Source organism: Chelon labrosus (assembly GCF_963514085.1).
Source record: "Chelon labrosus genome assembly, chromosome: 5".
Taxonomy (NCBI): Eukaryota; Metazoa; Chordata; class Actinopteri; order Mugiliformes; family Mugilidae; genus Chelon; species Chelon labrosus.
In genome coordinates this window covers 20,923,908-20,951,484 of record NC_140341.1, presented here as the reverse complement: position 1 = coordinate 20,951,484, position 27,577 = coordinate 20,923,908, and the positions used below count along the sequence as shown (strand labels likewise).

Below are 27,577 nucleotides of genomic sequence, written 5' to 3'. Positions count from 1 at the left end.
AGTTGAGAGACAAAGCCTGTGCTTTTGATTTTTACTCGATAGCATGCGATGAGAGCACAGATGCCACAGACACCGCGCAGCTGTTAATTTTTTTGCGGGGAGTAGACAGAGGTGGACAGAGTACACACCTTCACTACTTGAGTAAAAGTACAGATACTCCTTGTCAAATATTACTCCAATACAAGTAAAAGTAGCTTAGTCAAAATATTACTTAAGTAAAGTACTAAAGTATTTGCTTAAAAAAATACTTAAGTAAAAGTATTTAAAAAGTATCTCAGGAAATACAGGAAAGGAAAGTAGCTTTATTGTCATTATACAATCCACTCTACAATCCACAGCCTCACTCTTTCTCTTGCAGGTCAGCTGCGGTCAGTTCAGTATATTTTTGCATCTGACATCCATGCTTTCTCTACATAAAAAAAAGATAGAAAATATGAACTGAAAATCTTCAGTTAAATAGGCAGTACAATAACTTATATTGACGGATAAACAACTTATTGGCTAGTTTACTTTACTTATATCATGCATCACAGCCAAACATGAGCCAGATAACCCACATCAAAGACACACATCACTAACGTACGCGCGCGCACCCACCTAGTCTCTCTCTCTCTCTCTCTCTCTCTCTCTCACACACACTCACTCACTACAAGCTCATACAATTACGTTTAAAATGTTCATCAGCAATTTAACAAACATTAAGCTAGCTAACGTCAGTAGCTACTTTACATACCGCGACGTGCTTTTTCAGGTTGGAAGACGAGTTCTTGTAGGCCGTGATATAATTTGGTCGCGGTAAGCACAACAAACATTTAAACTGAAACAAATCACTTTTTGTGGCAAAAATCTCAAACGTGGGTTTGAGATAAGGCCACGGGTGCTCGGTGGGAGTTTCTCCAGGTGTTTCTCCAGTTTCTTCCTCCATTGTATGGACTGTATGGCATGACGTACAGGTACGACAACACGACTAAGACAAACCATATGTGAATCAGCAGAAACAGTTTATTTTCTCAGAATTTTGAAAAAAAATGAAAAAAATAATCAGCTGACGTAAGCTCAAAAGTAGCGAGTAACGAGAGCATCATCAGAAATGTAGTGGAGTAAAAAGTACAATATTTGTCCTTCAAATGTAGTGGAGTGAAAGTAAAAGTATCCCCCCAAAATAATACTCAAGTAAAGTACAGATACTCAAAAACTGTACTTAAGTACAGTACTCAAGTAAATTTACTTCGTTACTGTCCACCACTGGGAGTAGATGAGAATTTTTGCTGTACGGAGGAGCTGCTTGATATGGTGAGCCTAAAAGGCACAACAACGGGAAGAGATATTTTTGAAGCTGTGTCAGAGTCGGTTGAAAAGATGGGGCTTAAATGGGACAAGCTCTGTGGAGTAACAACAGATGGAGCTCCGGCCATGATGGGCGAGCGCAAAGGAATGGCATCGATGGTGTGCGCCAAGGTAAGAGAGAGCGGAGGTGAGGCTGTTAGGATGAACTGTATAATCCACCAAGAAGCACTGTGTGCCAAGACTGTCCAGCTGGGCGATGTGATGAACACTGTTGTAAAAACTATCAACATAATTCGAGCTAGAGGACTGTACCACAGAGAATTTCAAGTTTTCTTATCTGATGTGGATGCTGAATACGGGGATGTACTCTACCACTCTGATGTGCGCTGGCTCAGCCGCGGCGCTGTGCTGCAGCGGTTTTATTCGCTGAGATCAGAAATCGACCAGTTTTTGAAAGAGAAGAGCCGAGCTCTTCATGAACTGAGTGACCCTCTGTGGCTGGCAGACCTGGCATTTTTAGTTGATCTTACTCATCATCTGAATACACTGAACAAGAACCTACAAGGCAAAGAACAGCTGGTGCCACACCTGTATGCGCACATGAAAGCTTTCTGTGTAAAACTCCGCCTGTTTGAGACACAACTACGAAGCTTTAATGCTGCACACTTCCCTGCGCTGTCTGAAATCAGTTCTGCTTTTCCAAAGGCCGACCTTTGTGCTAAAAAGGAGAAATATGTGTCTGTTATTGCATCTCTCTTGACAGAATTCAACCGGCGTTTCCAAGATTTTTCTGTCATTGAAAAGCAAATCAAGCTGTTCTCGACCCCCTTCCTGGTGGATGCAGAAGAAGTGGAAGAGAGTCTGCAGTTAGAACTGATTGAAATGCAATGTGATGATTCTCTGAAGAGTCAACATCAGCTTCTCTCCCTCCCTGACTTCTATCGGAGTTTGGATAATGCCAAGTTTCCACTGATGAGACGCCATGCAAAAAGAATGATGAGCCTCTTCGGCTCAACATACATATGTGAACAAACATTTTCTCTGTTAAATCAGAACAAAAGCAGACTGAGAACCAGAATGACTGATAGCCATCTTTGTGAAGTCCTTCGTGTCTCAACCACCAAACTTTCGCCTGACATGTCAGCCATCCTTCAGTCCAAAGGACAGCATCACTGCTCCCACTGACTGCAATGTTCTTCACATTATATGTGAGTTAGAAATACACACAGTATTCATGTGTCAATTTGTCACCTCTAATGTGTGGCCCGGCCCTTTGCTTATTTTTTTGTATTTGGCCCTCACTAAAAAAACTTTGGACACCCCTGACCTAAACCATCGTTTCTTCATTAGGAGTAAAAGTCTAATCCGGGCTTACAAACCAAATGCAGCTATTGCTACACAATAATAACTCTTAGGCAACTGATTTGGCAGCAGAACTTTGTCTGGTCATTGACGGATGTAGGCATGGCTGATCTCCAGGGGCTGGAAATCAGCCAATCCTCCATTTATTTACTCATTTAAATCCGTCTGACAGCTGCATCGTGTTTAATGTCATCAGGCTCCAGATAATAAGTTAATAATATTGCCTCTCTTCTTTCACTGCCCACCCTCCCTGTCTGGGAAACAGAACCTAGAGGTGTTGATGACAGAGAGACGACAGATTGAATTGAGTTATCTTTTTGCTGGTTCTTGTCTTACCCACTTCTCCCTCGATTTTTCTCTCTTTCCTCCTCCTCGGGTCGTTATAGGGTGATATTTGCCTGCTAATTTAGCCCAGGTTTATCCTGATTTGTCATTAGGCGCTCATAGTTGCACAAGTCACACCTTCCCTTCTTCCTTATTGCCTCAATTTAGCGTGACCTTCCCGGAGCTCTGTCTAGCCAATATGTCTCATTATTGCACCGTGGGGGGCTGAGACAGACAGACAGATACACACACTGAACAGTGAAATATACGCACACACAAATCACAGATAATTAAAGACAGCAGAATAGTGACAAGCACGCACATGCAAATCAAATGCTTGAAAACACAAGACACAAGGCTTTGCCGTTTCCTTGTTTTCACGAGCACACACACACACACGCACACACACATACAGGCACAAAGACTAACTGCAGAGCATGAATGACAGGAAAGCTCGAGGGAGAGAAAGAAAAGGGTCTAAAAAGTTGGACAACATGAAAGCTTCACAAATGTAAGCATACACACACTCTCAAACACACACAGAGATAGAAATTCACAGGATGGCAAACCTAAGAAGAAGTGGAACAAACGGCGCATAGTGACGTGTAGAGTGTTACTCCCACAGATACACTGCCTGGCCAAAAAACAAGTAGCCACCTGGATTTAACTAAGCAAACGGTTACGATCCCTGGATAATTACTGCATGGGCGATTATCTTTCAGCTGGCAACAAGTTATTTAACCCCAACTGATGCAATGAGTAGCTTCTCATTTCTTAAACAACCATGTCAAAATACAGATCCCGTGGTTGTGGAAAAGATGTTAGTCTGTTTGAGAAGGGTCAAATCATTGGAATGCATCAAGCAGAGAAAACATCTAAGGAGATTGCAGAAACTACTAAAATTGGGTTGAGAACTGTCCAACACATTATTAAAAACTGGAAAGATAGTGGGGAACCATCAGGGTAAGAAGAGAGGCAGATGAAGTGAAGCACCCATCATGCCTAGTGTCTACTGTACAAGCCTGTGGGGGCAGTGCTATGATCTGGGGTTGCTGCAGTTGCTCAGGTCTAGGTTCAGCAACATTATGTGCCCAAAGAATGAGGTCAGCTGACTACCTGAATATACTGAATGACCAGGTTATTCCATCAATGGATTTTTTCTTCTCTGATGGCACGGGCATATTCCAAGATGACAATGCCAGGATTCATCGGGCTCAAATTTTGAAAGAGTGGTTCAGGGAGCATGAGACATCATTTTCACACATGGATTGGCCACCACAGAGTCCAGACCTTAACCCCATTGAGAATCTTTGGGATGTGCTGGAGAAGGCTTTGTGCAGTGGTCAGACCCTCCCATCATCAATACAAGATCTTGGTGAAAAATTAATGCAACACTGGATGGAAATAAATCTTGAGACACTGCAGAAGCTTATCGAAACAATGCCACAGCGAATGCGTGCTGTAATCAAAGCTAAAGGCGGTCCAACAAAATATTAGAGTGTGTGACCTTTTTTTGGTGGTGACTTTTTTTTGGCCAGGTAGTGTATTTCGCTGCTCGTCTTGATGATAAAGGTTATTTAAAAACTAGTTCTGCTATTAGAATTAGTATGATTACTAACTACTGTGACAGCTGGGATAGGCTACAGCAGACCCCCATGACCCTTAACAGGAATAAGCAGGTACAGAAGATGAATGAATGAATGAATGAATGAATGAACTAACTACTGTATTACTACCAGTGTACTGTATAACGTATGCTTCAGGAAAAAAAAAAACTATAATCCAGATTGCATTGTTTCCCTGACAATGCGGTTTTCTAATAATAAAGATAATTTATAATACCTTTACCTGTAATACACACAACTTGGAAGAGATATATTTATTTTTCCACTGTAGTACAGAGGATTTCTTTTCTTCACGCTGGAGCTGTAGCTGCAGCTGCAGCTGTAATTTATATACTGAGTCACTGTTAACCATTAATAAACCCCTGGGAGGGCTTCAGTGTGACACAGCTGGACCAAAAACAACATTACCCTTGTGTAGTGACACACCATTGGGATTTCATCATGGAATATGTTTCAACCGATACAGAGAAAAAAATGTCTCTGCGTGTAATTGAAAGGTCTTGCAACCAGTCAGAGCCATTTTGTTGAAAACAAATTCAGCTCTACAGTCATCAGATGATATGTACAGTATGACTACATCATTGTTATAGTACTCTTCTGTCCATCACAGTGTAAAGCCCACCTTAACAATTTGAGTAGCCCATCATTTACCCATCCAAAATAATCTTAATTTAGAAATCTTATTTTATTATTACAGAATTTATATTGGGTTGGCATTTAACAGGAAACTGCACCATTTCTTCACAATGATACATTTTTGTTCAAAAAATGGAGATTTAAGACATTTGTGACATTTGTGACTTGTTCCATAAAGCACACCCCAATACACATAGCCTTTTCATGCAACGTTGACCACCCAAGGGGCAGTATTTTTTACGTCTTGGTAACAACCGTCAGTACACTCTTGACAAAGTTGAAGAGAATCTATCCTCAGATGGCTTCTGAACTTTCTTTCTTTCTTTCTGTCATTCTTGCCTTTGTTCCAGCTTTGTCTTGGATGCATGCCATATAGTTGTCAGACTGCTTAGGGGGATTCAAAAAACAAGCTGTAACAAGGGCAACAGGACTCGTAGAGTTTCTTAAAGACATTTCACCACGCATGACTAGTGTCTGCCAATGACCAGATCTGATCATTTTGAGACCCTTTTCATGCAAGTTTCTGATGGGCAACACCCACAGATGCTCCGCACCAGTATTTTAGAACCGAAAAAGCAACTTGGATGAGTGGGGAAATGTCTTCAGGAAACTCTAGTAGTCCACTTGCCTTTGTTTCGGCTAATTTTGTAAGGGGTATATCGCAATTAAAACAATCAAAAAGATAAAGGTAAAGGTAAAAGCTGGTTGAACAAAACAGTGCTACAAAAACAGGCTGCAACTCAGGACCCTCAATAGCACTTAGTACTCCACAGCGAGATCGGATAGCGTAGCTGGGATAAAAACAATGTGGTATTTCTCTGAAGCCTTCTCCGTGTACTGCAGCTAAAGGTCTGATAACTGTGACAATGAAATTCACCAACAAATTGTCAGTTTGCTGCCTCCTTCTCTGTTTGGTTCTGGGCGTTTGGTGGAGTTGTTAACCGACTGCTGTTGAGAGGATTTGGACCGTTCCTCTGCTAGCATTAGCAGATGCCTTTTCAAATGAGTGTACACTGCAGTAGCATTTTTGTTGTATTTCAGAACTGACTTAGGTATTCTGCATGCCACGATAGAATGGGCTTCATCTTTAGGTAAGTATTTTCACACACTTAATGAACCACTGCTAGTTTGCTGCAATGACCCACTGGGCTCCTCACCTGTCTTCTCTGAGGCATCTGCGTTGTTATTGTCGCGTGATCAGTGACTAGTCGTCATGATGCTTGAGGCGTCATGGCACAGCAGTGAAACAGACAAACCGACTAGTCGACTAATCTGTACAGCTCCTACCAGCTAGCCGTTGCTAGTCATACCAAACAACCTCGGTTGTTAAATGAGAGATGAGATTAGGATGGCAAAATGCGACTGTTTAACTAATCTCATCACCCAAGTCATTATCCAGACTCTTTTACGCTGTTTGATGAGTGTGGCTGACACAAAAGCACTGAGATGATTAATCGTTTGTTTCCCTCATCACGGACATACCGAACTATGGATGAAAATGACAGAATGTCTCTTTAAAGCATACTGTAGATGCTTTGGTGTGAGCATGTTGGAAAGTGCAGTCCTTGGGGTGGCTGTGCTGTGTGTGTGTGCCCCTGTCAGAGGAAGAGCTTGTGTTCACACGATGACAAATTGTCTCTCTAGCAGACTGTGCGTTCATGCCGTGTCACTCATTTGTCTCCTGTACACTGCTCTCACCCACGCACACACACACAGGCTGTCAGTTATCTGGACAGCCTTGACAGCCTATGTGTTCGTGTGTAGGTATGTGTGTCACTACAATCTAATGGCTTTATTGACCTGAAGCCCAAGGACTCCACAGCACTCCCAAACTTAAACCAAATGGTTGCTTAATGGATGGCTCTCCTCCCTCTCCTCTTTTCATCCACAGCATCCCCCTCTTTCCTCCTTAACCCCCAACCTATGATTTCCTCCCATCTCATGGACTCCTTCTCCCTTATTGTCCCTCCTCTCCTTAATCTCTTCAATCTCTATATTATATCATGCTCTCTTCAAAGTCCTAGATAAGTGAACAGGGAAGAGGTGAGGAATTAGAGTCAGAGAGGTGTCGCCCCGAAGTACACACTCCTACACATTCGCTCACACTTCATACACTCCATTTAAAGTGAAATGAAGTGTCTGGTAAAAGCTGCACCTCCTTAATATACCAGAGAATATAAGGGGAAGCTTGGATGTGCAGTATGTCTGTGAATGAAGTGGATGCAAATTCCCACATTTTTGCATGCATGTGCATTTATATTCTTTCTTTTTTTTCAGTGCATGCCAAATTGATGTGGTTTTGTTTTGTATTACAAGCTTTTTGATGTACGATATAGCTCTGTAACACATGTAAGCACTGGTAAGTGAGCTGCACTGTATGAGACTACCGCCCCTGGGAGCAGAGACATAAAAGTAGAACAGTGTCCATTGCGCCTCATTGACCCCAGGGCTTAGCTGAGCCCATTTAAAACCCATTTGGTACTTCATCCATATAGGAATATCAAAGACATTTAAAACTTTGACATATTAAAAAATAACGATGTTCGTTCAACGTTTTAATCCACTTCATACAAACCCATTTTCCCAACACTTTTCCTTATTGCTATTGGACATCTGCAACCGACAATTTTTGAACACTGACAATCTGACAAGCATGCCCACTTTATACAGATATTGGCCAGCTGGGCAAATGTAAGAATGTACTGTAATGGGGATTTGAGACACACAAAAACAAAATCAGCCCCCGCACAAATAGAAACTTCTCCGGGGTGACTTGATGGCCATGTGGTTGGGGCTCGCACCATATGGCCACATATGCCCTCGGCAGGGGGCCCCCAGTTCAATTACTGTTTGACCTAACAATGTGCAGCATGTCATTCCCTGACTCTTTCACAGTTTTCTCTCTTCACTTCACCAGCGACTCTCTTCAGTGGCTCTGTCGAATAAAGGACGATAATGATTGGAACAAAAAGACAGAAAAACTACTATTAAAGTAACATGCGTACACATGGGAAGAGACTAGCAACAATGTGGTGACAATAGTTAGGGTGGAATGTTAATGACGTTCAAAAAATGACCAATGTCAGCACTGAGTTCCTCAAATTTTTACTGCAAGGACACACCATCTATGACTCCTACCACATTTAGTCACGACGCTGAAGGCAGGTTTAGAACATAGGTTGAACACAAAAGAAATATAGAAATACAAATAGAGAGCAGTGAAGACAACACGAGCTTGCTCCTTCAAACACTAGCTATATTTTTATGTTTTGCTAGTTTCAGCTCGTTTTAGGATGGGGAATATACTTGAGGGATATCCAGGCAATCCGAGACTGAACGTCTATTAGTGTTCTAGCCTGGAAGCCAGCTCGACTTCAACCCAATATGCCCTGGTAAAAATCTGCCAGGCCAATCCAATCATGTTGGCGGGCTTTATGCGCTGATGGACAAAAGAGTAACAGCAACGCAGTTATCATCTAAGAGCTGTACAACAAAAGGGCTCTGATTGGTTGTAGGACTATCCAGTTTCATGCAGAGACAATTTCTTTTTCCTGTATTGGTTGAAACACGGCCCATAATGAAGTCCAAGTGGCGTGTTACCACTCATGAAGCTACTCATGACCAACTGTCAGTTATAAAGTGGGTTTCAGAGTAAAACGTTTAGCGACCAAGTCATAGCAGCTTTTTCAGATTTCCATGTATAGTTATATACTGTGTGTGTATAGTTAATATGCCAAATGTTCATTTGATGACGGTGTTTGAGGAAAAGTTATCGATGTGATGACTGTTATATAACAGTGCAGGTTGCACTTGGGAGTAATGTGGTGGACCGTTTGAAAACAAAAGCTAAATTGTAGCTATCACAGCCTTAAAGACATGCGCCTTGCTATGTGGGTGTGTTTTTTTTACAGTTAATAGATTAAATCGTGCTGCAGCTGTACACTGAGGAGATCTCCTCACAGTTTTATTGGTCATTTGCAAGAAGTCTCTGAGGCCCTCTAACCACCGTCAGCGTCTAGATTGTGTACCACCAGAGGAAAATATTCATCTGCTGTCTTCGCAGGTTGTTAATTAATTCCAGGATGGGGTCTAATCACTAAAGTCTCCTGTGTAAATTATTCACTCGTTTGCAATTTCCCTCATAAAGCACAAACTTTTATCGTGACACGGTGTGGGTGTGAAAAATCTCAGTGTGAGTAGTTTTTCTTGTGGCGTGACATTTCTGCAGCTTTAGTCTCAGACACAACAACACAGCGGTTTATTTCTCTGCTACACTCCCTGCACCGGGAAACACGGCCCAGTCAAAACTTCAATCATGTTTTTCAGTGACACGTCGAAATTCACGCCTTACAGTGATTTACGAAACAACAGTCCATGAAGCAATAATTGTGAGTTGGAAATGTTGTTTTTGTTCTGATAAATAACTTTTAGGCAATAACCTACAGGGGACAAAATCGTTTTGTCAAAAATCCATCATGGACAAGCAGGAGAAGAATTGTTTCTAATGGATTTCATTTAACAGGCTCCTTCACAGGCTGCCTTTAAATCAAGAGCAACAGCGTGAATAGCAGAGCTTCTTACATTGATCCCTGACAATATGTCACCATTTGCTTCATTAACAACAATTATGCTCAAAACATTAAACTAAACTGACTGCAGGACAGTGTGGACAGATGCCAGTTACACCAATGAAGAGCTGGATGTGTTGTCAACCAGGTTCCTATTAAACGTAAGCCGCTCAGTAGAAAGAACTATTCCAAATCAGAGCGCTACAACATATTAGTTTTGCACAGTCAGTGGTTATCTCATCATTATTTTATCCAGAGTCTGTTCATCTCTCCTTGAGAAGTAGTCAGAAACCTTTCTACCTATCTTTGGTAGAAACTGTGTTCATACAGCTGCAACTATCAGGACATTTGTGTCCGGGCTGACCTCTAGCTTAGAGGAAGCCAACCTCTGGCTGATGCATATTCTTATTTAAATGAAGATTACGGGCCTAGATATAAACCTTGGCATTGCAAGCAGTGGGCATAAAATGAGCACTAGCTTACCTCAGCTTTGTAGATGCTCTGTGAAGTTGTTCAGACACCAGGTGCTCTGAAATGCTCTTGCCCGCTTTACACAGCACCATAAGAAGGCCCACGCACAAAGTTAGCTTGCGCTCCATCCATCAAGTTTCATCCAGAGCTTTATAAATGTGTAAATGCACTCAAGAGGCACTCAAGACAGATTGAGAAGCAAAGAGATCCATTCCGCCAGATGATGAAAAATTCTTTTATGGTACTGAAAATATGTACAGTAAGCGGCCTGTGGAAGTAGAATCTGGGATGGTCCCTGGTACCTTGTGATAATGGAAAATATAATTAGACGCAGTTCTACGTGCCATTGATTTCAGTACACGCACGCAGATGTGACTCTACCTGTTATAGCCGATAGACAGACAGACAGACAGACAGACAGATAGATATCTAAGATAAGGGTAATTCAGTTTCTACAGTCCACCATCTAGACATACAACCATTCACACAACAATAATACGCATTAGAAACACATGTTAATAACTAAAAAAATTAAGTAGTGCCAAGTAAATAGATGAGTAATAAATAACTGAATAAATAAATGGATGAATGAGTTGCACATAGCCGTTCTACCTAAAGTGTGTTGTGCCAAGAACAGATCAGTCAATAATCATTTTCTTAACTCAGTATTTAACAGCGTAATAGCTGAAGGAATAAATGATCTTGCATAGCGGTTTGTCTTTCTGGGAGGCAGCAAGTAGCGCCGACCTGATGGCATAAAAACAAATTCATTTCCGAGAGTATGATGTTGGTTCATCAGACTTTTAGCTTTTCGGAGGACACTTTTCTCCCAAAGAGAGTTCAAGTCGCACATTTGGGTTCCAATAATTTTGGAGCAGACTTTCACAATATTATTTAAACAATTACAGTCCTTCACTGTTATATTACCAAACCAACAAATAAAAGAAAAAGCTCTCATTATGACAAGTACACACGAAGTATAGATTTGGAGACACCAAAGGATTTAATTCTGTGCAATACACAAACTCTCTGGTGGGCAAGTTTGACCACTGACTCAGAGTTCTTTTCAAACTTCAGCTGAGAATCAAAAACCGTTCACAGATATTTATAAGAATTTACAATCTCCACATCCTCACCATGAATCCTGCATACTGAGGTATTTGTCACATTTTTCCTAAAATCAATGACAAGTTCCTTCGTTTTAGAGACACTGAGGTCAAGAAAGCTGTCATCGCACCACTTTGCGAAATCAGGAAGTGCACGTCCGTGGTCTGACTGCACTATGGAGGAGTGACAGCAGAGCAGTATCATTATTTCATTATATCAAAATTTAACAAGAAAACTTTCCTCTGTAAGAGACCTGCAGCTATCCGTGTATAGAATGAAAAGCAGTGGGGAAAGTAAACAACCTTGTGGGGAAGCTGTGTTGGAGACACAGGTTTTAGACATAACACCATTTACACCTGCTGTGTCCTGTCAGTCAAGAAGTTTAAGAGCAAGGCTAAAAGCTGGTCAGGCAGATCACGCAAGCCTCTCAATTAAAATATCAGCACACATCAGTACACAGAAAAAATAACAAAGTATAAAAAAGGTCAAAAATAAGTATAATGGTGTAAGGTATTTGTATTATTCACGTATGAGTTAATGCTAGCTGGCAAATTGTTGATTATGAACTGTACAAGTCCACAAGTTATTCTTTATTTTGTATAAATACTTTATTGGTGCATACGCTGTCCGGGAACCACATGGTATGGGTTATAGTTACCATATCCACCACCCTCTAAATGCAGTAGAGTTGACCATGTAAAGTGGAAAAAATGCCACTTCAGGTGTCTTGAAGCTGCATGCCAAGACACCTGAAGTGGCATGTCAAATAAATTTCCCAAAACAAAACTGAGGCCAGAATTTTCATTTTGTAGGCAGTCTCCATTGCACCTGTCGGTCCCATTGCTCTAGTCAGGGTTAGTTAGAGCGGCGGTGCTCGAAATGTCATTATTTCTACAGTAAAGAATTGATGAATGGAGCCCTTCAGCGCACAAGCAGTTTGTTCTCTGTTTGTTTTATTATTGGCTTTCTTCCAGTCCAGATGTGCATGTCTCATTTTGTGCCGAAGTTGATAAATGTATTCACGTTCACATATTCTTGAGCTTTAGTAAAAAGGCCTGCCTGACATACAGCAGCCATGCCTTTTATATTCATATTTTACAAGAGTGACTGGAAACAGTACACACTGGCTAACCTACTTCCAGTCTTAGTGCTACGCTAGGCTAAATGTTGAAATGACATCGACTTTTTCCTCAGACCGAGAATTGATCTCCATAAGGGCGCCCACGACACCTGTAACGTAAAATATTATTATTATTTACAAGGACTGCACTAACTGTTATAAAATTCTGCCACACTGTTGTCATCATTACAAGCCTGTGACCTGTTACCTTCTTTTTAGCGTTCTGGAAGCCGATGACTGTAAATTACACCAGGTGGACTTTGACTGTGTCCAATTCATGTTTCACGCTGAGCATTGATTCAACTGTAATAGTTTATCGACCGTGATAGCGCGGCGGTGGCTTGGCACACCAGCTCCACGAGCTCACGTGGTCTTGGAGAAGATGGATTGCCATGTGTGAAATCGCCTGGCACTGTAAAGCGTGCATCGCCTCTCAAGGACACTGTAGGGCGAGTGTGTTTTCTTTCCAGAGCGTTCTTCTTCTTTTTTTTCCAGAAAAGGAAGAAGAACGCTCTGGAAGAAGGAAAGGAAGGAAGATAAGCCAGACACCTGAGAGAGGAGGGGAGATTGTCATTCAGCAGGCATCTGATGGCTGTCAGGCTGTTCTCCTCCACTGCAGATGTGACGCAAGCATACCCTCCTCGTTCTCGTCTCTCTCCGCTGTGTCATCCTCTGCCACCCCCACCCCCCACCCCTTCCTCTCTTCTCCACTTTCCTTTCCTTTATCTTCCTCATTTCCTTTCCTTGTTGTTTGCTCTCGCTGTATGCAACTGCTCACTCTCTGGCGTTTTCTTCCCGCTGTCTCTTTCTCCACCTTTTCCTTCTCTTTCTTGCTTTTCTTTCTTAGCTCTCTGCCCTCCCACCCTTCCACCTCTCACATCTACCCCTTCTTCTTTCTTCTATCCATCCTCTCAGTGGAGATGAGTGGGTGGAGTGAAGCATTGTGCCCTGGAGATTGTTGTGCCATCCGCTTTTCAGATGGGCCAGACTCAGCGTGCCCGCTCTGTCTGTGTAAGTGTGTGTGTCCATGTGAGCGTGTGTACTCTCCGAGCCCTCACACAACAACAAGAAAAATGGACTTTTATTCAGGCTTAAATAGATGATCTGAGTTATTGCTTCATCGCCGTTGTCTTACAAATACATAAATCTTGTTTTAAAAATGACAGCTTATTTTCTCTGTCTCCAGCTCTTTTGCTCTCTTTCTCGATTGCGTGTCTGGCCATTTGTCTCTCCTTTTTTTTCCCCTTTTTCTTTTGGGTTCCTCTTTTCTTCCCCATATTTCTCTTACTCATGACTTGTCCTTTTCTCCTCACATTCCTTACCATGTCAGCTCAGAGAGAAATGTGCTTAATCCTCTCTCTTTTGATACATTTCCACGTATCTCCTTCCTCCGTCTCCCCTCCTCCTCCTCCTCCTCCTCCTCCTCTTCCTCTTTGTCCATTTTTAGACAGCAAATCCCATCCTGTCTTTCAGTGCATCTCCGAGTGCCTGAGTGTACGTGAGTATTTGTGTTTGTGCGTTTTTTAAAAGATGGTTAGAGATGCACACACATACAGGCTCTTCAGCAATACACCACTCACTTAATCAGCACTCACGCTGTAAAACACACCGAGTGACACGGCGTCACATAAGCTTTCATTTCTTGGAGAGTGAAAAGGGATCCACTGATGCCAGTTTTTCCACTAGAATAATTGGTTTTACACAGCGGTCGGGTCATTGGTTGGCTAAAGAAATGATTGAAAATGTGACTTATGAAACTTATTTATAACATTCTGGCAGCTGTTTTTCTAACCTAAAACATTTATCGTGCTGTCATTCAGGGTGTGAACTTGTGGTGAGTTATTAGTCTATTTCCTTTCTTTCTTCGCTTTCGCTTCGTTTTTGCCAGCAGGTGAGGCAACCATGGGTTACTGAAGACCAGCACCTGTATTGTTTTTTTCTTTTTGAATCTATAAATAATTGATCTTGTTGCCCCTTTACGTGCGGTCCCAAAATTAGAGATGTCTGCTCAATGTTTTTTCTCTTATGACGATGAGAAACCTTCTTGAAACATTTCCATAAGTATCCAGTTAAACCGGATAACCAGCTGTGTGTCATGACTTAGAGGCAGTTTCACCCAGATATGCCATAACATTAAAACCACTGACAGGGGAAGTAAATAACATTGATCATCTTGTGACAATATGATACTCTACTGAGAAACATTTGGACCTGGCATTCGTGTGGAGGACAGAGGACACAGTTACGTCATTCTGCAACTGGAACAGCAGTATACTTAATGATGCCTGTGTAATGCATTGTTGGAGATCCCAAGTCCACACAAGTTATCTCCTGATAAATAAAACAGGCATTTCCGGGTTTTTGGACTATACTTAGTCAGATGTGTATTTTGAATTGGAACAGTACCTGAGCAGGGATTGATGAAGTCCACAAGCACAGACAAAAACGTACGCCCCTTTTTCTCTCCTGAATCATGCTGATCAGTCGATCTACAGCTCCTTCATTCCAGGTATCATTGTGAAACTATATTTGCACATTGGAATATTCAAATGAGAAAGAACATGGAAAACGAGAGGAACCTTTTGTGAGTTTTGGCTAGAAACTCAAATGCAGGACACAAAATGCTGGTGGGCAGGTTTACAGCTGCTAATTAATGGAACAGAGCTCGACATACTGCTCTTCCCGGGGCTTAAGAATATCCAGAGACAATGAACACAAGCAGGAACTGAAGCAGGCAGGGTAGCAGGAGGGAGTTGAAAACTGGGGTCTATACAGGAAAGTATTAGGTTTTAAAGTCAAAGACTTTGTTAGTCAAGATATAGAAGCCCAATAATTGTAACTCTGGTTGATGACAATTGCTGGGAACAAAAGACAGAGACAAATCTCCAGACTAGGGAAGGAGGAAGGACATGACACTTTAATCTCTGTTCAGGCACTGGTTCACTAAGCTAAACAAAGAGATCAGGTAAATAAACTTTTATTTATAAAGCATCGGTAATGATCCATGAATGTCTCAAGACACAGATCTCTGAGCCTGAAACCCCCAGAGCTACACCAAAGGCAACAGTGGCAAGGAAAAACCTTTTTTAACAGGAAGAAGCCTCAAGCAGAACGTAGCTCTACGTAGCCGATAGGGAGACAGAAACAAAAGAGGGAGGTGGAACAGAAGAGAAGGGAGGGGAGGAGGTGAAGAGAGCAGCAGGAACACATGAATTCATGCAGGCATGTGGATAAAAGCATACATGTAGCGCTTCGACATGATACGAAAACCTACGGCAGCTGGTTCAGCATGCTCAATCGGCTGAAACGTAGCAGACGAGGGTCGAGCTAGGTGACAACGCTGCGGGACACGCCACAAAAACTGGGGCCACAGACGCTCACAGATAGCCTGACATTGGCTGACTGCCAGCTAGCTTGGTCGGCGTGGTGTCTCGGCCCTGAGGAGATCATAAATTTCTCCCGCAGTTGCAGATGTCAGTGCCTAAATTATAGCGGCTTAAAGGAGAGTTTTTTTTACTGCTGAATTTTTCACTTTTACCGTCACTGTCACGAAGTAGTGAGGAGATGCATACTGTAGTAAGACACTGTATTTCATGTGTATCACCAATAAGAGAAACAGAATGCTTCAAGCTTGCCATCTAAGTTTTTAGCAGTTGCAAAATGTGTACATTTATACAAGGAAATAAAAGATAAACAACACAACAGACTTTCCTCCATTCAGTCTCTGACAGCTGCATCTTCATTCTGTGGCAGTGACTCTCTCGGAAGTACTGCAGTTATTTCAACTTAACGTGCTGCAAAAAGCAAATGGTATGAAGCATTTATATCATCCAACAGATAGAGAGATTGTTTCATCTGGTTAAAAACATTTAAGAGAATAATGATCTGCAATGAATAGCAAATGTGACCATAATGCAAAATGACATCACCCAAAGAATGTCACTGATGCAAACAAATGGTATTTCATTTGAAATATATAAAGATGACCATCTGTATTTCTCCTGGCCTTGCGCCGACCCCTGCCAAGCATACACCGGGGACCAAACCAGATCAATCTGACTGCACAATTAGAGAGCACAGAGCGGTCCATAATTACAAATAGATTAAGTGAGATGCATGGCGGTCAAGGTAGGGCTTTATAGAATGAACCACCGTGCGATGGGAGCCCATCTGTCTGAAACGTGGAGCTGGTAATTAGCCAAGAATCACTATCAAATGTATGTTGCTTTATGGTGAATCATAGTATGACATGTTCTCTTTAAAGCTGCTCTATGCATTACATGATTTGAGCCTGTCTATATCTGCAGTAGTTTTAGTACTGACCTCACTGATCTTACTGGTCAGGTGTGGTGGGCATGAATGTGTCCTTTCCTCCACTCATCCATCCCTCCATCAGGATTCTTGACAAGGTCCATGTATCATTTAGCCCTGGGCTGTCAGGCCTTTCCCACAAGCCACAGCTGCCTGCAAGATTAATGACCAACTTAATCTTACACTTAGAGACTTCTAATAGGTGAATGTGGAGAAAGTCAGACTTGTCTCAAACAAGGCAGAGGAACCCTATTTAGTTTTATGCTTTTCTGTAGCAAGTTTTTATCTGCTCATGTCATCAGGTGTCATAGTTTTATCCACCACATGAAAGACAACAGAGTTGTGAATAAAATACAAATGTTGCCTCTTATGTCGTGTCTTAATTGCGTGGAACTATTTAGATTTTGACACTTTGCTCCAGTGATAATTCAAGGAAAGGTCGTTCGGTTTGTTTCCTTTCTTGAGAAGACCAATCAGCGCATCTATTAGACATCTGTCATGCACATCTGTTTGGCACACTGATCACAAACCAGAGGACAAAAAAGAAACCTTCAATGAATTATGAGCCAAAAATGGTGAACAAGATGGTGATGAATTTATGATTAGTGGGCGAGTGGTTTGTATCCTTGAATATACTTTGTGAAAAATAGTGAATGGTGTTCATCTTTCCCCCAACAGCTTATGGCAAGATGCCTCGTGGCGACACGCTGAGCGTTCATCTGTTTTGGAGGCAGCAGGTCGTGACAAATAACTCTGTAATGCACAAAGATAATATCACTGTGCTGCGTCTATCAGAAGCAAATTGTAAATGTAATTTCTGAAATAATATACTGTTTACCAAGACAAAAGAAGCTTTTACTCTTGCCATTACCTTCTCCAAATAGCAGTTTCATATTGCATTGTCGATAAGCGCACATGTTTTTCTAGCAATGCAGGTGATGTGGCTCCTGGGAGGATAATGTTTGTCTGTTGTTTGGTGCACCGCCGAATATCTTGACAGCTACTGGGTGGATTGCCAGGATGTTTTGTTCATCTGTTCTTCGCAGGATTGATGGTAGAAACCCTGGTGATTCTTCCTTTTTGCTCCGATGTCCAGATCAAGATTTTTTGCCTCCCCTGAAGAATCATAAAGTCTTTTCTTGTCTTATTTGTTTTCTCCTGGAGTCGACTGGACTGTGATCATGTCAAATTTTCAACTTGTTTCTAAACCCACATTTTACTTAATTCATTATGCAGCACATCACAGACAAACAGTTCAACTATTTATTAAATATCAGATGATGTGCCTTTTGAACATTTTTATCTCTTCTGTTCCTACAAACTTCATTTCTGGAGGTCGCCATGATTTTCTCCCATTTTGAGCATTGCATGTGCATAGATTGAATATAACATAGTTCTGATTTCCAACTTCCCACGTATGAGGTAGATTGAATGAATCATATGATAAACACACTGACTTGTGTGCAAAGGTGGACAAAGCCTCAATGACATCACACACATTCCTGAAGTGTGGGATGTTTTGAAGCTCAGTGTGGTGTCTCCAACTGCCATCTTGGAAGTGCCTGACGCCGCCCTCAGCCTCGAACTTCTCGCTGAGAAGTGGAGAGTTAGTGTAGCTGAGGCGTTCAGTTGAGGCCTTAGCTAGTCAACTGTGACAGTACTCACCTGTCACTCACCTAAATTTCAGACACCTTTAAACAAATGAGGGTTACTCTTTAAAAATGTAAAGGTGCGAGTTACATTTTTAGAAATCACCCTTTTACAGTTATCATGGAATAGGGACATTAGCAATAATATGTTTATTTCTGATGTAAAATTGGAAGTTTTAACATTAAGGTCTAAAATAATTCACTTCCTTTTAGAGCCAGTCAGTCAGTGTTGCTGCCTGGTTAACCATTAAAGCTACCAACCAAAATGTGATTTTTAGCATAAGTGTGGGCTGTATAGCATGCTAATATTAGCATTAATCCCAGCACTGTACCTCAGCACAATTTCACACTAACAGACACTAACATGGCTCTTAATCTTGTTTCATTCCTCTCAGACTAAGTGGGTAAGAAAGATGTCAGACTGAGGACTGAATGCCTTTCAGGAGTGACCCACGGAATAGCAATTTTTGAGACATTCAATCAGGTAACATCACCTTTGGGATAACTACATATCTCTGCACGACGGCGAAGTCTGGGAAAGTGAAAAAGGTGAATGACTGTTAACGACCTGGTCCCACTTGAATACAGCCATGAGCAATAACGTCCTCTCAGTCATTTCTCAGGTAATTACATAAATTAATGCTTATTAGCCACTGCCCAGTTTATGAGTGTGCATGCAATGAGTTCATTAAATATCCTATAAGGAATTTATTCAGGCAAAGCTGCCACTAAAGGGTTGAATAAGGACCCATTACGTGTGTTTATGATGCCAAGGATTATACTGATTGTTATAAACCCTAATCTGTCCAAAATATATTGGCATCAATTACCAAGAAATAAACAGGAGAAGCAGCAGCCAGTCAAGTGAAGACACACGGTATGTATCACCTTCTTACAACAGCCCTGCATTCTCCTCATTGTGTCAGTTAGTCTAACAAGTAGACACATACATGATGTAACTCTCTGTTCCTGCCATTCAAATGTACCTTGATGAGATGTCTTACATTTTTCCAAGGGTTTTGATTTGCTGCCGATTCTTACTTTCCTTTCAGACACCAGCTCTTCCGTGCCTTACAAGTGCAGAAAGACAGATGTCTCACTTTTTCTGGGTTCATTTTAATTGGGAGCCACAGGGAGAAGACTTACGTTTTTTTGTTTGTTTTTTTCTCCACGGGTTTGTGTGATTTCCTTTCTAAAATATTACCTTGAACAAGTTTACAAAGTTATTTTAGACCCCAACTTCTTAATTATAATTAATTTCTTGATAATTAATCACCATCTTCTGTATGTGTGAAACGCCACATTGAAACGTCTACATGGTACAATATACCTACTTATAGGGTGTGACACCTGGGTCAAACTATGCAATGGGGAGACGTTATGCATTCAAGGTACTCAAAAAAAAAAAAAAAACCTAGTCTCAGTTTTGTATTCAATTTCAATTTCAATTTTTGAATGTGTGTTCTTGTTTTACTACATTGTGGGGACATCTGTCTACACTTGCATTGCAGGGACCTACCTCAGAAAACAATGCAAGTAATGTAAAGCTTTAGGGTGAAGAGATGGTTTAAGCTTAGGGTTAGGGTAATGCTGCCTCCAATGTAACTTGTTGTTATGAACACCACTGTAAGGTGGTGGATGAAGACTCCAAAAGACTAAATAATGTTAACCTACAACTGATCTCGACCAAAAATGTCAACAAATGCTCTGTCGTGAACTCTGGCCCATCTGAAAATTTCCAGTGACAAGGTCGTGAATACACGGTAAACACAACCCCATTTCAAGGCAGCATGAGTCTCCATCAAACGAACGGAAGTCAGTGCAATGTTTTCTGAAGTGATGGTACCATGACTACGTGTGTGTGTTTCACCGATGGATCCTGAGAATGTCTCCAAAGTTCAGACAGCGCTTGAGGCCTGCCGTCTCATGCCGACTGTCACCACACTGACAGTCTCTCGCACACAGCGCAAAAGGACGGAGAGCAAGTGGCACAATGATATGTTTATTGAGAGGCTTTGGATAATAGAAAAAGGTGGTGGCTGCTGCTGGAATGTCACAACCATCGACAAAAACAAAACAAAACATGGACATCAACTCCCTTATCTACACACACACACACACACACACACACACACACACACACAAACACACGCACACGTTCACGCACATACAGTTCAGCTCCACTCTCATCACTCCAAAGAGAATAAAAACTTACAGCAATGCACAGAACAAGACGGTATCACAGTTTCTACAAGTTCATTTCTACATGGAAAAATTCACAGTTGCACATATATGAGGGAGATTTTCTTCTTAGGCACAGCAAAAGCAATAAGATGTTTATCTCAACAACAACGAATAATGATAAAAATAAAAACATTTTACACGTTTCTTAAACCCTCAGCAGCCCAGATGGACTGAATGTTTACACTGGATTCGAGGTGAGAGCATCCTTTATTTGCAGCCTCAAGGGACTCAAGCAAAAGGCCACACTCACAGCAAGGGTGAAGATAGTATGGGGTGTATGCATTAAAGGTTAAAGGATAGAAAAAAAAAACGTGTTTTCTTTAACCTGGAATTGTACCAGAGTAAGGACTCAGTTCATCTGGCTCACATGTATATATCTTTATATTATCTCTTCATATACATATACACATTTAGGATTTGCACAACTTGGGACTAGAACATTTAATATAAATGTAATCCCAGGTCAGTCAGAGGAATGGCTATTGGAGCATTTTCACTCTACACACGTCTCCACTGGTCTCCTCCGGCGCTTTGAAATGATCATATACGAGTAAATCACATACAGACGATATCACAAACAGTTACTTGAGCAGGTTTCTGCTCTTTTTCTATATTCACGATTCAGAAAGTTCACCATGTTGTCCTGTCTGTGTGGAATGCTAAATATATAACCAGGTAACCATTGATAATTTAGCAGCCACTTCCGCTCACCGACAAGAACACCGAAGCAGACCTTCGCGGACCTCCCTCACCTCGTCTTTGGAAAGCCTTGTGCTCAGATAGGAAAGACAGTCACTGATGTTCCCCCCTCTCTCAGGTCTAAATACTGCAGCAGATGGACAGAGAGAAACACGGTAGGTCTTCGACAGGGCGTACAGTACGTCACTTTGTAGCCTTTAAATGAGCGCTGCTGTACAGTAAGCTGGTGTTTGTGTTTGTGTGACAGGAAGCTAGCGCATTTGTCTCACTGGGACTGGGTTTGGTTGCTTGGTATTTACTCAGGACCTTACAGTAGCCTAGGGGAGCCACACAGTCAAACAAGGAAGCACTGAGGCAATAAACAGTTTCCAAGCATTCTGACAACACTGAGAAGAAAAAGCACTCCAAAACTGAAAAATATTGCTGGCTTTTAGAGTCAGTTCCCACACTGCTGCTAATCTAAAAACAAGCATCAAACTTAAGAGATGTAAATATGAATTTTAAATTACTCATTTCATTCAGAGATTGTGGGTTGGGATATTTTGTAAAATGATGTAGTTACATTAAAAGTGGAAATCAACTTAAGCGACCAGGTGACTTGAATAAGCTATTCTCATTCAAGAGACATAAACTTGATGGCTGAGATCGAGTTGCGGTACACCCATGTCATATCAGACTTAATGTAATTATCAAGTTGTGGCCTGGAAAATGTATTCACATCAACATCCAATTCTTTCTCTACAACTTGGTGCTAGACAGTAAATGCGTGAAAACCAAACATATATGGATGTCTCTCAGCCACAGTCTGCTATTCAGTGTTGTCAGTCTTGTTGTCAGTCTTTGTGATACTGTCAGATGATGTAATGCAGCATTGATCTAAACGTGGATTCTCCATAATCATAGTGTTATATTTCAAAGGCAGCTTAAATATTTGCCTGAGAACAACTGATATCGTTTGCAGGACGCAACCCACCCCGGACAACCCAATCCATCCAATCCATTATGTGCTGTTTGATCGTTCAATGGAGCATTCAGGCAATCTTTGCCAACTCATAAATTCACATGACCATAATTCGTCAGGTGCTTGGGTTGAGGTGATTCATCACTGGTCAACATATCACGTGTACCAGAATGACAATGAATTTAAAAAAAAAAAAAAAAAAAAAAAGCCAGACTCAAGCTCCTCCAATCTCCTTTAGCTGACTTTACACGTTGATGGTTTCTATGCATTTAGACCGTAGCCTCGTTTCGTCGGGAAGTTAAGATTCAATTATCCTTTACAGAACCTTCAGGTCCTCTGAGAGATGGATTTTTGTGAGCTGCGTCCCCGACAGGAACCAGCTCCTGAAATTTTCAAATTGCTTGCAAAAAAGTCATTATTTAAAACAAAATATGACGACTATAACTTGCCTGAAGGACAGAAAAGAGGTACAACACACATTCCTTCCTATAATGTATGTGTTGTACCAATGCACTCTGATGTTATCCTCATTAAACAATTTTCCACACGTCGACAGAGAACTGCTGAATTCCTGATATATGGGTAAATAGCTTGTTTCCTTTGTACACTTTCATAATCTTGGGCTCTGGTCCCATTCTGAGTCTGTGCCACTGGCTGAATTAGCTACCTCAGTGATACTATTGCTTCACATACGGCAGATAATAACAAATGCTGGATGCTCAGTGGCAGCATTCAAAGCATAAAAACAAGCAGCAATGACTTGTGGTGAAGGATTTTAGCCAAAACATGTTAACAAGAGATGAAACTTTTCATCCTCACAGCTAAAATGGGTTAATCACAGTGGAAATGGCATTATGGCAGAGTGTGTATTTGCAAGTGTGAGTGCATTCCTGCAAGAGACAGACGTGTTTGTTTGCTTGTTTGAATAAGCCTGTGCCTGGATGTAGTGCCTTCGATGGTTCCGAGTGAATGTGTGTTTGTCAGCACGGCAGATGGACTTTGATTCTCACCGCTGGGAAATCTGAATCCCACAATGCACTGGGAACAGCGCCAAATGAGGAAGCTGCAGTACCAATGAGGAACCAATCACAGTTTGAATGATAAGAAAAAAAAGTGCCTTTCCTCTCTCTCTCTCTCTCTCTCTCTCCGTTCCTCCAGGACTAGCCATTGTTGTGCTATCTATCAGCATGAATTGGGTCTATACATAATTCTTAACTAGCGTGCGTAAAGCACACACAGACAGTAAAAGCGAATAACACAGATAAAAAAGGAAAATGTCGATAGAACGAAGAGAAGGTTGTTTCTGCATCCTTTCCTTTTTTTTTGTCTGAGCAGACCGAAGCAACCAGAAGCATCTGGAAAACCCTTGGTTCAGAGAATTCCCAATAACTAAACTGACTGTTTCATCACCCGCTGGTCGAGGCCTAATTCTTCCAAACTTAGGCCTAATTCCATATTCTATATATATATATCTCCTCCTTTTTCAGTGCATTCCCAAATGTTCCTGTCAGTCCAAAGAACATCTTTTGTTGGGTTGCAGAGTGGTAGAGAGAAAGAGTTGCTGATGGTCTCTTGGAATCTTCTCAAGCTAAAATGGCTAAAGCTTCAGCAGTGACCGGTGAAAGAACCAGTACCCAAAAGACAAAGTGCTCCCAGTAAAACAGGAGGGATGGCAAGACAATCTGAGAAAGCAAAACCGATGACATCACATTCTCCCGCCACAGGCAGGCGGGTTAGATGAGATAACCGTCAGAGTGTGTGAATGTGTATGTGTGTGTGCGCTAGGGTTTGACCGACATGCTATTTCCAGCTGATATATTCAGGTTTTGAATTAAGCTATTCCCAAAATGCATTTAATGTTTGTGCATTCAATTCGTTGTGGACACTAAAATACCTTTTTTGGAAGCCAGGCCAATGACATTAAGGCAGAGTGATACATGAGTCACTGCAGTTTTCTGAACACACCACTGTGGCCTAGATTCACTAAGTGGACATCTTAAACTTGTTATGATCGACTTGATATCAAAGATGGATGCCACTAACTGGTATCTGACTCGTGTCAGTAACTGTTTAGTGTTTATATCAGCAAAACATTGGTGCAACCCTTGAGTGTGGTTATAGGTGTGCATATGTGTTTGCTTGCTCACAGTGAAAAACAAAAAAAGCAGTCTTCCATCCCCTGTAGCCCTTCATTGGCAGGCCTGGAACATAAAGCAGGTCTTCACCCCCGAAACAACCAATCACAGTCCAGCAGTGGATTGTGACACTGTCAACACAAATTGCTACCTTGATGTGAGGTATGGGCAGAGAAAAAACAACTGAGAAAAAAAAGAGAGATGGTGGCTGGTGGGCCCGACTTTAAGGTCTTTATCTGGTGTTCTCAGATGAGTTTAGTCCTGTTGGTCATCCTTTCGCCCCGTGCTACTGTAAGCCCAGGAACTGGAGGCTGATTTCCCACAGGCTCAGTTGCAGCTGAGGGTCAAAGGTCGGCGGTGTTGTCATCTCCCTGCGCCCATTGGCCCAGTAGCCTCCTCCACAGTTCCCCTCCAAGGCTGGTGACAAAGCGGCTGACAGCACAGTGGCAGCGCCCTCTGCAGGAGTCTGTGGGAAATGCACACACAAACTAATTAGAAAAGCAAAACAAGTTGGAAGGACTGCAGGATGACAAGATCTACAATAAGTTGTTGTGTCACTAAAACAAAAGAATATGTGCATGCATTGTGTGTGCGTGAATGCGTAGCTCATGTCAGTGGGTGTTAGCATCAGCAAAAAGGAGGCTTAGGGTGAGTGCCTGTGTGTGTGTGCATTAGTGTTGTTGCATTTTAACAAGGCTCTCAGTCAACTCTGAGACCAGGAGCAGGTTTCAGAGCGTAGAGGGGATCACATCCTGCCAGCATCAACAGTACACTCACATACTTGTGTGAAACAGTACGCGCATGTGCATTTGTGCGTGCGTGCGTGCGTGTGCGTGCTGCAGCACTGCAATAGTTTCAAACTTGAATTTTAATTGTTCCCCCGAATGCATTGTTATTGTGCTTGGAGAGCTAAATATTTCAGGCTATGATAGCTGCAAACACAACTTCATTATTCATTTTGCTGTCTGTTCACACATGGAGGGGTTTTAGTGCACAAAACAAAACACTTCCTTGGATGCTGTTTGTGAAGGGAAAAAACAAAACAACTCGTTTCCATGGTGACAGACCGTTCATTCAAGCTCACCTGTTACTCTGTTGTATGTGACTTCACTGCTTAGTTGTATGGATGCTACATTTTTTACACCTTCTCTGAATATTGATTACTTTGTGTTGCCAAAAAATGTTACGGCTTTCATCAGGAGCATCAGAATACTGAGCACGCACACTCTTATGTTAGACAGCTCTACATACTTGTGTGTTTGCATATAGTAAGAAATTCTAATGAAACACTACTAATACAAAGCGTAATAGTGTTCTTATGTTAGTCTAGATTTTAGCTGATTATCATTTATGCCTTAGTTAAATGTTATTTTTACTTCCTTGATTATCCTTACATTCTGTTGGGATTTCTTTACATGGCCCTATATGTTACAAGCTTAAAACAAAAAGGAATTTGTGAGTGTTAGGCGATTACATGCACGAGTTTGTGTGATTCATGTATTTGCGTGCGGTATGTAGGGCAGAACCTTGCCTGTGACAATCTCAATTTGGGGCTCAAACATGCACACACGTCTCCTTCCATTAAATCCCAGGAACATTAACAGCAGCTCGCGGTCAGCGCAGTAAGCTTCGCAGGGAGGGCTTTAAATGTAACACACAGATAAAAGCCTGGCTTGTTTTTTCTGGCACTTGTGTGTGTGTGCACATGCATGAGTGTGGTGTGTGATTTATGTTATAATAAAATCCTGAACAGTGTCTGCAGCTCAGTTTGTCTCTACAGAACACTGTGGTGCCGGCAGTTTCTCTCCAAGAAGGCAAGCCATGCCGACTACAGCATACAGACAGTTGATACAGTTAAACAAAAACATTATACTAGTCATCATCATTTATTAATATCAATACGACAAGCGGAAGGAATCAGGTTGGTCCTGCTGCAAAGTTATGAAAAGAAGGCTATTCTTGATATATTGCAGTATGTAAAGATTTGCGCTCATCTCTTGTTCCTTAATAAAGGAAAAACATTTACAGATGTTGAGAACACACACCGCTAGCATTTTGCCATCTAAACATTAACATCCCAGCCATTTAGCTAACAAGAACCTCTCAAGGACAACAGAGATATGTTTAAAAAACGTTAAATTGTGTGCTGTCTTTCTCAGATAATAAAGTAATTTAGTGGAGATCAAGGATTATAGACAAACTGCTGTAAACACTCAGCAGTAAACATATTAGTGAATAAATACATTTCTTTTGATTTGTGCTGTGCATCAAATAAGACCTTTTCTACTTAGTGAACAGCAACACTACACTCAGAAAAATGTCATGGACATAAATGTAAATTATTGTTCAAAATCATATAAATAGATGGAAAATGTAGAAGAATAATTATCAGGTGTAATTAAAAGTGGACTGCATAACAGCAGTTTACATCATATCTCCTTTGCCGTGTCCTAGGTTGACCTAAATCAGATTTAGTGTGCATAAAGCAGATCACGGTGAGTGCAGCGTTTTACCCTGAAAAGCAGGCGAGCAATGACACACTGTGCCAGACGGAGAGGCGTCCAGAGGTGACAGTAGAGAGCGGTATCCACCATGCCAGGATCCACGGCACACGAACTCACAGGGAAGCCTCCACGCTGCATCTCCTGGTGGAGGTGGGAACTGAATAGCAGCTGGGCCAGCTTGCTCTGACAGTAAGCAGCATGGGCTGAATAACTCTGGCTTGAGAGATACAAAGCAGCAAAGACTGTCGGTATTTGACATAAAAACAAAGAAATGTGCATCTGCTTAGACAGATTAAAAGCAAGTAAACAGCTCAGTTTTGTTCAGTTTGTTCAAATCTGCCTTTGCAAAAGCTTTACTATGTACTATGTCCTGCTGAACAAGGACAGGCTTGACAAGACCTTGTCAAAACATTATTAGACAACAGAGCAGCAGTGCCGGCAAAGAAACATGCAGCTTAGACTCCAACTGCGCCAGTAGTCCAACGGCTGATATATGACGGCTGACGTGCCAATGTTTAGGAAAGTATCTTCATATTTGACATCTCTCTTTTCATTTTCATTTTCCTATTATTAG

General features: G+C 41.6%; 1 protein-coding gene across 1 annotated transcript in view; it reads right to left on the bottom strand.

The window, feature by feature from the left end:
* Nucleotides 1-22,579: 22,579 nt before the first annotated feature.
* LOC311487990 (polyprenol dehydrogenase) overlaps nt 22,580-27,577 on the bottom strand; it is a 33,400-nt gene continuing 28,402 nt past the window's right edge. Inside the window, exons 6-7 of the mRNA XM_084544487.1 lie at nt 27,013-27,220; nt 22,580-24,965 (exon numbers count right to left, since the gene is read on the bottom strand). Coding sequence (XP_084400613.1) covers nt 24,786-24,965; nt 27,013-27,220 — 388 coding nt within the window. The 3' untranslated portion in view covers nt 22,580-24,785. The remainder of the gene's footprint in view (nt 24,966-27,012; nt 27,221-27,577) is intronic.